At 44.5% G+C, this 13,337-nt stretch overlaps 1 protein-coding gene across 1 annotated transcript; it reads right to left on the bottom strand.

The window, feature by feature from the left end:
• Positions 1-5,737: 5,737 nt before the first annotated feature.
• On the bottom strand, positions 5,738-11,499 carry RPS11 (ribosomal protein S11). The gene is made up of 5 exons (XM_075287005.1): positions 11,410-11,499; positions 9,658-9,789; positions 8,744-8,819; positions 8,476-8,605; positions 5,738-5,913 (listed from the first exon to the last, which is right to left on the bottom strand). The coding sequence occupies exons 1-5, from the start codon at positions 11,422-11,424 to the stop codon at positions 5,790-5,792; spliced, it is 477 nt and encodes a 158-aa protein (XP_075143106.1). The 5' UTR covers positions 11,425-11,499; the 3' UTR covers positions 5,738-5,789.
• Between the last annotated feature and the right edge of the window lie 1,838 nt (positions 11,500-13,337).

Genomic DNA, 13,337 nt, shown 5'->3' with positions numbered 1-13,337 from the left:
TCACAGCTAAGACAACCGAAGCCTTGGCATTTTTGGGTATTGCATGGATGAGGTAGAGGCTAACTATGCCCCTCCTTTACGTAACCCTAACCCGCCTGGTTTGACGTGGATACTGCAGGTGGTGCCTCATACTCACAGGCACAGGAGGCAGCGCCACCTACTGGATCCACAACATACCAGGCATACTCTGCCAAATCAGTATCCCTGCGCTATGCTGAGGAGGTCCAAAAGACCGAAACAGCGCTGTCCATAGCTGGAATAGAAATACTAATTTGGCAATTAAATCCGCATCATATTTGTAGGCTCATTAACTGAGTCATGCATGATGTTAAGAACCCCTTTTTCTCTGCAGGATTTCTACACAACTGTTTGAAGAACAGGAATAAAACTCTGGCAAATGTGGACCAGATTATCCCCTATTTACTTCTATCATGTATTATTAGGTTTACTTTTCCTTATTTGATATTTTCATATTAAAATATTATAGAAGATCTGACCATCCTGTACCCTGGAATAAGAACGCAGCATCGTGTTCTAGTCATCCTATCGAGAACCATCTGTTTGACACTCGCTCCTTAGAGAGCCAAGTAGAGTAACACAATACAAGCAGCAGCGAACAATGCGCCCTGTATCAGGGGAAGGACGAGCTTGCCTGCTGCAGCGTGCACTGACCCTTCAGTCATCGTACACACCTGGTGTAGACATTGGAGTCAGTGTTTGCTGGTATAACCACATGGGTCAGCACCAGGAGGCGGAGATCCCCTACAGGCAGTTCCTTTCCTGTCTCTCCTGACAGTTTGGTTATGGAAAGTGTCAGACATTTCATCATTAGAGGTTCTGATTCATATACCAGACTGCTGAAAGCAAAGGCTAGAGGCAACACTAGGTCATTAATAGGTGATCATTGGGGTTCAACAATAGGGTCCGCCACAGATCAGTTGAAGAGACTGCAAGGTTTGGATGAGCGCTGTGGACTCTTCACTGACTACCAAGCACAGTGCCATACTTATTGTAGGGGATTACAGTTCAGCTCCATTCACTCGAATGGACTGAGTTGTGGCTGTATCTTGTGATCAATCAGAGAAGACACCATCTCATACAGCTGATTTCGGGGGCCCTGGGTGTCGGGCCCCCTGATACTGATCACATATTGAAGACCTAAGAATAGGGTATTAGTCTATAAACCCCTTTAACTGGATATTTTGTATTCAGTTCTCTAATATTCTATGTAACACGACTCCAAATTGGAGGTTATGTATAAACCTGAGACCCCTGACCGTATATCCCTGTATATGTATCCTATATGATTAGCTGAGCGGTATACAAAGAGGGGATACAATGAAGTAATATAAGCCCCCAATGGATGGATGATTTGTTTAGGTTCATGGGGTGAGAACAGGTAGTGGAAAAGCAGAGAAGAAACATTTGGAAGTCATTGAACTGACAGGGAGAAACCATATGGACTTCCTGTTTAATGCGGAGGCCCCCTGGTTTCAGAGAGAACATGGAGCGCACGTTTTTAGACAAGCGTCTCGGCCACATGTGGTTCGCCTGATGATTCCCCTTCTTGTTTATTGACTTGTTTAGTTGCTTTGGTTTGATGTTTGCAGATCCTGCGCAGTTGCTCGCAGTCTGCTAGATGGGAGATATACGCGGCCTAAGTAGCGTCCACATGACCGCCATCAATCTGTCCGCTTTTATGGGTTAATACTATGGCTTATTGATAGATTAATGTGATGGATCTTTTGTTCTACAGTAAGTATCTACCCCCCCCCCCCCCCATAATTTACTACAAGGTGGCGACCATTATCGTTTTGCACGATATCTTCGTTAGGCGCAGGTCACATGAGCTATTTTTTGGATGGTTCCCTTTAACAAGGTCAGGTCCCTTCCTCCATATACTCTATGTCATATCCGTCTTGACAAGTCACTCACTAGCCAGTCATTAAGGCATGCTGAGACTAGTAGTCCTACTCCTGTCCTCAGAACATCTAATGTATCAGGCAGGCCAATGTTTTTGGACATTCTTAGCGCAGCGAGTTCGCGTGTCTGCAGGCGCTCTCCTGTCGCTTTCATATCCATCTTTCCATAGTCATGTACCAGCTTGCTCTCTGACTCTTCGAGCGATATTCTAATCCATTACATTCCACCTAGAGATTTCCATGGGGTAGAATCAATAACCTAAACGCCTGTACACATTGGAAGAGTGTCAGTCATTACTAACGTTTACAAGTTTGGTTTCTATTTGGGTTACACAAACATTTCCATAGGTGGTAAATCTTGTCGTCTTGCTGAAATACTGCACAGAGCCCAAGGGTGCCAGACCCCGTACAGGAGCACATGGCGTCCCTATGGGTATACCCCCCCCCCCCCTAGGAAGTTCATGTACAGCTATAACGTACCTCTAGGAGACGCCAGGGAGCAAGTGTGAGACAAGACAGTTCTTAAAGGCACCAGATTTATCATAGTGTCTAATGCTAGATGATACATATGGCACATTGATAGACTTCCCAGTCTAGGCGGCTTAGTGTCTAACAAAATGCACCGAAATTTTGTTACACAAATTTATCAAGACTGGCTCATCGTATGTTGTACAAATCAAGCTCTTTCCCTTTGGTACAAGTCTAAGCTGCCATCGTTTAAGCCACGAAAGAGCGCCGTTCTCCATGTAGTGGCCAAATCATGTACTGCAGATCACCTCCCATTTACTTCAATGAGCCCTAAACGGCAATGACTCAGCTCTGCCACTACAGAGAACAGCGCTGTCTGCTTCCTGCTCCATTCTCTGGACATTAGATGAAGACGTGAACAGCTTAAGATGTTATTAGTGACCTCTCCAGGTCAAGTCATTTATTTTTTTTCTGCAATGTGTGGATGTTAGCCAGAATCCTAGCCACTTTGAAGGTGAAGTAAAACGCTGCAGCCAAAACTATGTATTTTCAGCACCCCAGATTTTCATTCAAAGCGCGCCCAACCTTTCAAGTCACTTTCCTGGATGAGTGGTCAGGTGCACACATAAGGAGAAAACTTCTGTCCATTAAAAACTTAAGTAAATTTCCCGTTAGACAAGTACCGGTATATATATATATATATATATATATATATATATATATATATATATATATGGCCTCTACGTGGGTGTCCGTATCACAGATGTGCACACAAGTTGCTGAGATTTCAGCTCAGCAGACCGGTGGTCAGGACACATCTAATTCCTTTGGACTCTCATAGGCAAGTGTAAGAAATCTGAACCCGCCACATATAATTTTGATGCATTACATAATTTCGTAGCGTTCATATAAGGACAAGCACATGGGAGACCAATAATGTCCTTCCAGTGCAGCCTCCATATTCCCTGAAGTGAGCCTTGTAAAAATGAGAGGCACACAATGTGGGCTCATAGAGGGCTATAGGTGATATATAAGGGATCTTCCACCGCAGCTCAATCCTATTCACTTGACAGGACAGCACTAGGTATAGAGTCAGAAGTGACTCCCATTCGATTGACAGTACCCGAACAGTGAAACTAAATCTCTCCAAGACTGAACTACTACTGTTTCCACCATCTAACAGATCTGTCCCTGATATATCCATTGCAGTCTCAGGCCTTACTATAACTCCTAGGCAGCATGCCCGCTGCCTCGGGGTCATGTTTGACGCAGACCTTTCCTTCACCCCTCATATTGAATCACTCGCACGTTCATGTCACCTCCACCTCAAAAACATCTCCAGAATACGCCCTTTCCTTACCAGAGATACACTAAAGACACTTATTGTCTCTCTGATTCATTCTCGCCTTGGCTACTGTAACTCCTTACTAATCGGTCTTCCCCTCACTAAACTCTCCCCTCTACAATCTATTCTGAATGCAGCGGCCAGGCTCATCTATCAGGCTAGACACTACAGCGACGCCTCTGGTCTATGCCAGTCGCTACATTGGCTGCCTATTCAATATAGAATAAAATATAAAATTATCACACTCATCCACAAGGCTCTCCATAATGCCGCACCTCCCTACATTTCCTCCCTCATCTCTGTCTACCGCCCAACCCGTGTTCTCCGCTCACTCAATGACCTAACACTTACATCCTCTATTATCAGAACCTCCCATGCTCGTATACAAGACTTCTCCCGAGCTGCACCACTTCTCTGGAATGCTCTACCCCGGACAATCAGATTAACTCCCAATTTCTACAGTTTCAAACGCAAACTAAAGACGCATCTTTTCAGACAAGCCTATCACAATGTCTAACGTAAACCCTTAACCGTCCTCTGTCCCCGCTCCCACATTACCCCACATGATATGATGTCATCTCAGGATAACTTTATGTCCAAGCTCCATCCACATGTTAAAGGTCACGACTGGTGACGGCTCATAAAGTTTTATGTTTATGTAATGACAGTCACCTCTATTACAGAAGTGTCTGACCCCCTGTATAAGTAATGCCGCCCCTGCTACCTCTTGTGTCACCCCCTCTACCTCATAGATTGTAAGCTCTTGCGAGCAGGGCCCTCAGTCCCATTGTGTGAAATGATTCTCTTTGTAATGTATCTGTCTGTATTTTAACCCTACAAATTGTACAGCGCTGCGGAATATGTTGGCGCTATATAAATAAAATGTATTATTATATTAATTATACAATTCCTAAATCTTCCTAATTTTTTTTTTTGCTTGACTCGAGTATAAGCCGAGGGAGTCTTCAGTAGTTGATACTCTTTTTTTTGCCTGAACAGCCTTGAAAGTTTGCAATCTCATTATTTTAGTTAGCCATTTAAAAAAAAAAAAAAAGAAGTATCAATTACTGAAGACTCACAATTTTTATATTTTAATGAAGACAACCAACCATTATACCTGAGAAACTGGAAAGGCTGCTCCAGCGTGAGCCAAGCATCATATGTGGTGTATTTCTGTATACCACACGTGACCATCATCATCCATGTATCTAGAAGGGAGGCAATACTATGGGCTAATAGACATTGTTGGAAACCCCACAGGGCAATTTTTGGCAAATTGTAATGAAATGTTTATCACAAGCTCTTGATCACCACGATGGATTGGCATCACTGAAATGGAAAGTCCAAGACCTTATAAAGCATGGATTTTTTTTTTTTAATTCTACATTGATTTGCATTGCACACAGAGCTAGAGGATTCGGTCTGGAAATAAGGACAAGGGTGTGACCTCTGCTTTACTGTACATCTACTATTTCTCTAATGTGCATCAAGTCTCCAATGACTCTGTGGCAGAATCAAGATATAGCAATTTTTTGCAGATTGTATGCAGTGTTACTTCACAAGCGACATACTGCAAGGTTTACAATCCGCACCAGTCACTTTTTGCTGTGAATTTTTACCAGAGGGCATGGATGAGATGTAGTGGTTCAGTAATGGGCTGCAAATTTGTCATCTCTGTCTTGTGTGGACAATACCTTCAGCAAGTTAAGGTTATGTATGTATGACTCTCCCCAACAAGGAGTCCAGCATATCACAAATGGATATATATTGGAGTCCACTGCATAGCAAGGAAACACAATACAAGACCAGTACTGTGACCAGTGAAGACAAGAGGACAAAGGTCTTCAGAAACAGCCAGGCCCGATGCATTTGTCCTGACACAACCAGTGTTTTCTACTGCTCCAATAAAACAACCCTTCATATTTTGTTGTAAAATGCAGATCTCTAGCAGATATACAAGTTACAGAGGACGTTTCATAAAAGAAAAAAAAAAACCTCCAAATTCAATGTTTTTATAAAGTTTTATTTGACCTGAAAGAACATCTGATTGACATCTAAAACTTCTGGAATTGTTTTTTGGTTCCAGCGGCTTTTGTTACTTTCAGAACATTGAATCGAACGGTTTTGCTGAGAGGACGGCACTCTCCAACAGTGACGATATCTCCGACCTGGACGTCCCTGCAAGGAGAGAAGAAGGCTGTCATTGAAAGAACGGAGATGATCAGAAGACATGAGGGTCAGGATGTCACGTCAACATAATCGGGATCTGCAACCTCTATCCAGGCTGCAGTACTAGGCCTACACCATGCTTATTACAGCAGAAGACCAGAACAATTCCATCATCTATTCTCAGTCCATCATTAAATGGGTGTTCCAGTCTAAATAACCCATGACCTATCCTAAGGATTGCTCATCAATTACAGATTGGCAAAGTCCAGACCCCAATCAGACATTTCAGGAGGCTCGAGCCTCTTCCATACTTTTTACACCTGCATAAAGTGCATTATATCACAGATTAGCCCGTTCAATGGAATGGGCCTGTGTTGAGACCAGGCCATGTGACGCCATATCTTGAGATCAGGCCATATCTTCAATAGCTGACCCATCCCAAGAAAAGGTCATCAATTTAGGTGCCCGGGACAAAAACCTTTCAACTTGAAGAGGATTTGCCCACAGGCGTAACTTGAGGGGGTGCAGCCGCACTGGGGCCTATTAGGAGCCTGTTCCCAACATATATGATACATATTTTGCATTGGAGCTTAATTTTACGCCTCTGGACACGTCGGCTCTCCATGCACTGGGTATACAGAAGCGTCACAAACCCAGTTATCAATTTTCTCACACAAAACTGTTCTAAACTTGCTCCAGACAAACAGGTCAGGCGGTCACCTTTAATGCCACGCTGTTCACACAGGGTTGACACTGTAGAAGTTTCTGGGTGGAAAATCTCCAGCATTTAAGCTATATATAGCTGGAAAAATTTTTATTTTATTTTTTGCATTGTATCAAGCTCCTTATCAGCCCAGAGGGTTTTTTCCCATGCAGCGCATTGTTCATGCTCCGTATACAAGATTGGATATTTGCTTTATAGTTGGTTGAGCGATATTACTTGTTATTGTGTGGCCTAATTATGGCATGAATGTAGATGTGAATACCCCTTTAAAACCACAGAGGCTTTGAGAGCTGAAGTTTAACACACTAAGATCCAAACTTGACCTTTCAGCACCTCCAGCTCTTTACTGCAGTAAGATTATTTTTTTCTCCAGCCCCCACCATTCCTGAGCAGTGTGTACAGTTAGTTTTGGTGCCAGATATGATAGTTAGACTCTGTCATGTGGGTGGTCTCATGCAGGAGCAGAGAATTACACCCCCTCACCTGCACGGTCTTGAACCTACCCATTTGAAATTAGAGGGACTAAGCAGCAAGTCAGGCTCCATAACGAACTACACTGGTTAGTCAGAAAAGAAAGCGGCTACAGGAAAAAATCCCAAACTGTGGTAAAATCTGTGAAGTGGTGAATATTAAAAGGACTCTACCCTACCACTCTGGAAGCCTGAGAATTTGAGGTCACATAATGCCCCATTAAAGCAGCTTAAGCCAGCAGTAGTGGCACAACACAGTCAGCTACAGAAAGCCAAGCAAGCAGCACAGCTCTGTACCGGCATAGTGTGTGTCCTGTGTATAACAAAAGCAGAACATCTGGTGTCAACAAAGAACAATGCATGAAAGCTGTTTGGCCATTATCCTAATGAGATCACTTCTAGAAGTATAGCCACCAAAAATGATATGTAATATATGCTTATGCACTTCAGGCTTAGTCATGCTATTGGTGGTGGGATGTCAATCCTTTTACTAAAAACAACTACATTACGTTTTTTTTTGTACTTGTTTACTTGCACTGTGTACTAAGATAGCAAAGCAAGAACCCCTAATGATCCGGAGAACGAAGACAATTCAGCCTCCATGCCAGCATAGCAGCCCCCAAGTTTAGAGAAATAAAGCAGTGCTGCACCTCTTCTGCACAGCAGGTGTCTGGGGGCGCTGTCCAAAGGCTACACAGCAACCTCAAACAATTCTCATTTCATGGGGTCTCAACTAAAAGTGATGACATATTGCTACATGCTGTCACTTTAGAAGACGAGAAAAGCCTCTCAATGCAGGATACAAAGATCTGGCAGTGGCTTGGAAGACTAACCATATCAGAGTTAGAGTTCCCCCTTATTTCTAGCACCACAAAGGGGTATTCCCGGCTAAAACTATTGATGGCCTTATCAAATCTTTGGAGTTTCTGACACCCAACACCCCAAACAGCTGATGGATGGAACAGAGCAGGAAGAAGACAGCAGCGTTTCTGTGTACTGGTGGAACTGAGTCACTACAGCTTTGGTCCCATTCAAACCAATGGGAGCTGATCTGCGCAGAGATCAGGCCAGGTACTTCAGAACAAAGTTGTCCATTCCCATTCTCTGTATCAGTTGCTGAAAACAGCTTGACGTGGAAGTGCTGTATGTCAAGGACCTGCATATCTGAAATTGATAAATTATTCTCGGGATAAGTCTAATATTTTCTGCCTGGAAAGCTCCACTAACATTTGGTTGGTACCCGCTAACCTCACTTTTCCACATCAGAGACTGTCTCTTGCTCTTCTTATATTGACACAGTACAGAGATGATGCGGCATCAGTCCTTAAAGGTCAATCTAGAAGCATTTAATATTGTGCATGGCTGTCTTCCTCTTACCTGAAGCAGGGGGACAGATGCACAGACATGTTCTTGTGACGCTTCTCAAATCTGTTGTACTTGCGGATGTAATGCAAGTAGTCCCGGCGGATGACAATTGTGCGTTGCATCTTCATTTTGGTGACCACACCTAAACAGAGGAAAAAAGTAGTGGCTTTAGCTAGAATTCTATATATCGAACTGTAACGTAAAAAGCAATGACTCAAGCCATATAAACTTAGACGAAACCCATGCCATAGGAGGTAAAACCGCCAAACAGTTCTCTTACCTGAAAGGATGCGACCACGGATGGACACATTACCGGTGAAGGGACACTTCTTGTCAATGTAGGTGCCATCAATTGCCTAAAAATAGTAAATGATAAAGTGATTCATCTGCATATTAAATGAAACCATATGCTTGTTAAAGGGAATGTCCACTCAGGAGAGCCCATCTATACGCCCCTCTTGTAGAGGTCCTTGCTATAGGGGACTTGTATGTGTTGGGTTTTACTACAAGGGGGGTGTACTAGAGGTTCTTGCAGTCAAAACACCAGTGATGGGTTATTTATGCCGAGAGCCGCTTTATGAAGTGGAGATTGTTCTGTGTAGAAAGCCGAAAGTACGGACAAAACCAATTCCATTTTTAACCCTGCCTTGACCAGATACAAATGGTGCACCAGCAAGGAGGATTATTGACGTGATTACAAACGGGATTCCTTAAAGGGGTATTCCAGTCTGAGATCACACTGCACTGGTTTCTTGGCTTACTATGGAGACACATAGGACTGTGTGTAGCATCTGCAGATACAACAGTGGGGAATTGTCAATTATAATTAATCGCAAAGATAATTAAGGTCATCAGGCTTACAATGCAAGTTGCATATCCTAATGGGCTCCCTGAATTTATAAAATGTGGATCGTGCCACATCAGACGGTGGCAGTCTGTTATGAGCCACAATGATGTTGACTACAAAGCAGGCAGCAGCTCCAAGGATGGCGGCTGTAAGTTACACCTTGTTTATGAAGCAGATCTACTGAGAGCCATCAACCTCCTTCTACTGCAACCAAAAAACATGGCTGCAGAGCAAAGACCCAGGGAGGACATTAATGGGTTGTGATGCGACACCGAGATCTTCATTCTATCTATAACACGTCTGGCCATGCCACGGCAATGTTCTGTATTGTCTTAAACAATCATTACCTCTCTGGGGGTCTTGAATCCCAGACCAACATTCCTGTAGTAGCGGGGTAGCTTCTCCTTGCCAGTATCCCCAAGAAGCACACGCTTCTTGTTCTGGAAGATAGTTGGCTGTTTCTGATAAGCCCTCTCAGTCTGTAAAAGTTAAAGGGGGAAAAAAAAAAAAGAAGTGTGAATTCAAGAAAACATTGGTATTTATAAGCAGTTGTATATGCCCTGACATTAGTAACAAAAGGAAAAGCGAAACAAACATGGAAACTGCACAACTGCCCGCAACGGGTAAGAATAACTTCTAATCAGAAGAGAAAGTCTCGCTGCGTTTACAGAAGGAAAAAAAAGTGGTGACGGAAGTTTCTATACATTATCAATAGGCCCCAACCAGTCTGGGAGAGAGGAAAGTTTAGGAGTGGAGAAGTGTCAAGGGCTCTTCTGTGTACGCTATTTCTGAGCGGTCTACAATCTCAAGGCATTTTATAGGTGCCTGTACACAAAGCTAACCTGCACATTCAGCTGGAGACATTTCCATTGCTTTTTGTGCACTTTGTCCTCCAAAAATTGAGTTTTATACACCAAGTGACACTGCTCACAATATGAATACTGTCAAATGGACAGCCCTACAGTCAGTAATGACGACATACTTGTATTGATACCCAGATACCTTTGGAGCAGGCAAGGTACACAAAAACTGAGTGCAACTGTAAAAGTCAGAGCCCATAAGAGATCCTCTATTAGGGGTATTGCAGATTTCCACTTAGATCACTTAACCACCAGAGAGATGATAAACACTAGGTCAGGGTGATCCGACTCCCATTCGCTACCCCACTGTTTCCATCAGTACCATTAACTTTTAAAGAAGAGTGAATATCCCTTTAAGACATTACTAAGGGCCCATCAGAAGAGGGGGATACCCTCTATTCCACACTCAGCAAACTATGGCTCCCGATACAATCGCTCATTCATCTAGATGGAAGCCATTTATCACCACATTTCGGATACAGTAACAAGTGACCCTGAATTGTCAAGCACCATAAATGAGACCACCATAGCACCCCCTTAATATAAATCATCATATACTTAGGCCTCCTCATGGAGGACGGACATTTACCGGAATCTCACACACATCTGCAGTGAGAGGTTAGGTTACTAGCACAAAAAAAGCCACAGAATTTGGGAGGGGATTGATCTCCGCTGGAAATCCTTGCAATCACAGAAACTGGGGCCCACAAGAAAAAAAGAGAGGGGTGCACAAGCTCAGCCACTGTCATGATCACAAGGGGCACCCTGAAATCTGCTCTTGTGATTGCAGAGGGTCTCTGTATACAGATTTCTCCCCAACCCCTTAAAGTCGCATCCCTTTAATGCATACATTTGATTTAAAGGCGTTTACTAAGACAGCACAGATCTTGCATGTACAGCCATTACATATCCCATAACGTGTGACTGATGGACACACATGTAAGAGAACATACAAGGGTCAGCCATCACAGCCATCTGCACACGCCACATGGCAGGGATATGAGGTAAGAGCAGGAGACTGAGGAGAGGGCGACACATGGCTGCAGACAGCACAGGGCAGGCCGGCCGCCGTCATGGCCTCCATGTGCTATCCCTCTCCCGGGCCTCCGCCTGCACGTATATAACTCCTGCCACCATCACCAGCTCCCCCGGCCTCTCACCGCCCGCTCCTGACCCCTCTGTAGCGACTAAAAACCCATAATTAACGGATTCTAACTCCCGACCAGCCGCAGCCCTCACCTGGATATCCGCCATCTTGGCCTGCCGGGTGAAAAAGAGACCAGAATTCAGTCACGGGGCTTCCTAAGCAGAGTCTAGGGGCGGAAGTGACGTCGAGTCTCGCGATGACCAGGTTTTTCTCTGTGATCAGTGCGATGGGCGGGGTTTAGTATGCGAATAGGGGAGAGGAAGGGAATCACGTCACGTGACTCCCGCTCTGTGAGCCTCTGTGCGGCTGCGCGGGACGTTTTCAGTCAGACTGATAGAGAGGCCGCAGGGATTGCTGGGACTTGTGCTGCTTACAAGTATAACATATGTTTTTAGTCTCAGAATGTATTTTCTGAACTATTTTATGTATTTTCATACCTCACAACACTTTATAATTGAGTTTTTACAATTTTTAGACTATTACTGGCTGCTCGGTTTTCGTGTGTGAAGAGTTATATGGTTTTCTTGCTGTTGTAGCCAGTTCTGGAGTAAGGGTGCATTCACACGATGTCTTTTGGCTCGTAAATTGGCACGTAGACGCCGCGGGAGCTTTTGCGGGCCGTATACGCTCCCATTGATTTCAATGGGAGCCGGGACCGTATACGCGGCGCTATTTGCGGCCGCCGCAAAATCACCACTGCAAAATGACGAGCCAGAATACTCCGTGTGAACCCGGCCTTAGGGTGCATTCACACTACGTATACGGCAGCTTATTCTGAACATAAAACACGTTCAGAATAAGCGGCGTATAAAGCAGTTCCATTCATTTCTATGGGAGCGGGGATACGAGCGCTCCCCATAGAAATGAATGGGCTGCTTTTTTCACTACGAGCAGTCCCATTGAAGTCAATGGAAAGTGCCGGCGTGTACGGCAAGCTCTGCTCATGCCGAGCCGTACACGCCCGCACTTCCCATTCACTTCAATGGGACTGCTCGTAGTGAAAAAAGCAGCCCATTCATTTCTATGGGGAGCGCTCGTATGCCGGCTCTCATAGAAATGAATGGAACTGCTTTATACGCCGCTGATTCTGAACGTGTTTTATGTTCAGAATAAGCTGCCGTTTACGTAGTGTGAACTCACCCTTTATGTAGTTGCTCTTTTTTTCATGCCTGACGTGTGACTTTTAGGATTGCACTGACCATGGTCCCTGACTTTTTTTGGGCCTTTTGGCTCATAGCGTTGGGGTGGTTATAATAACCCTCCTTAAAAATAATAGTTCCTTATAATTAACTACCCACTGCCCGCGACTTCATCTGCATGTTGGTGTTGATGATCCGCCTATATTCAGCAAATTGCTGTCGTCGATGGTTTGCCTGCTCCGGCGTTTCGGCAGCTGTCCTGCTGCTGGACTGGTTCCTCACGCCGTGCCTGTGATTGTTCTGGCATAGGAGCTCGTTGGGACGCCATATAATGAGCGTGTTGTTGGGACTATTTTTGTGTATATCAAAGTTACTTTTTATTTAATTTTTCAGATCCTTCAGATCATTCTGTTAGGGCTAGTTCACGCGTTGGGGCAGATTTTGGCACCGAGAGTGACGCGGGGAGCTGCGTCACTCTCAGGTCAAAACCCGCCTACCACGACTGTGAATGGGCCGACTCCGGAGGTTGCTGCCGCCAGGAATCCGCCTGAAGAAAGGGCAACTCGCTTCTTTTTTCCGCTAGCGGCAACGTGAAAAAAGAACGCTAGCGGTCTCCATAGACCACCATTGTGAAGGGGCGGATTATGACGTGGATTACACACCATAATCCGCCCCCTCTGTGCCAATGTGAATGGGCCCTTATAGTAATGGTGATCTAAACTCTATTCCCTTCTGTGATGGTACTTTTGTTTTATTCTAAATGGCACAAGGTAGGAAGGAGACCCATAACAGATTTGGCTTTGGGGTCCATGAGCTTCAAGTTATGCCTGTGCAAGTGTACGGAGAAAAATTGATAGAGGGCAAAGGTCACACCAAATATT

Source organism: Leptodactylus fuscus, chromosome 9, assembly GCF_031893055.1.
Source record: "Leptodactylus fuscus isolate aLepFus1 chromosome 9, aLepFus1.hap2, whole genome shotgun sequence".
Classification (NCBI taxonomy): Eukaryota; Metazoa; Chordata; class Amphibia; order Anura; family Leptodactylidae; genus Leptodactylus; species Leptodactylus fuscus.
The sequence above is the reverse complement of the archived record's forward strand: the minus strand, read 5'-3'. Positions and strand labels throughout refer to the sequence as shown.

Excerpts from the sequence above, each read along its gene's own strand:
- RPS11 (XM_075287005.1), bottom strand. Across the intron at positions 8,820-9,657 it reads GATTCAAGACCCCCAGAGAG|GCAATTGATGGCACCTACAT; the intron begins GTAATGATTGTT and ends TACTATTTTTAG. Across the intron at positions 5,914-8,475 it reads CATCTGTCCCCCTGCTTCAG|GGACGTCCAGGTCGGAGATA; the intron begins GTAAGAGGAAGA and ends CTCTCCTTGCAG.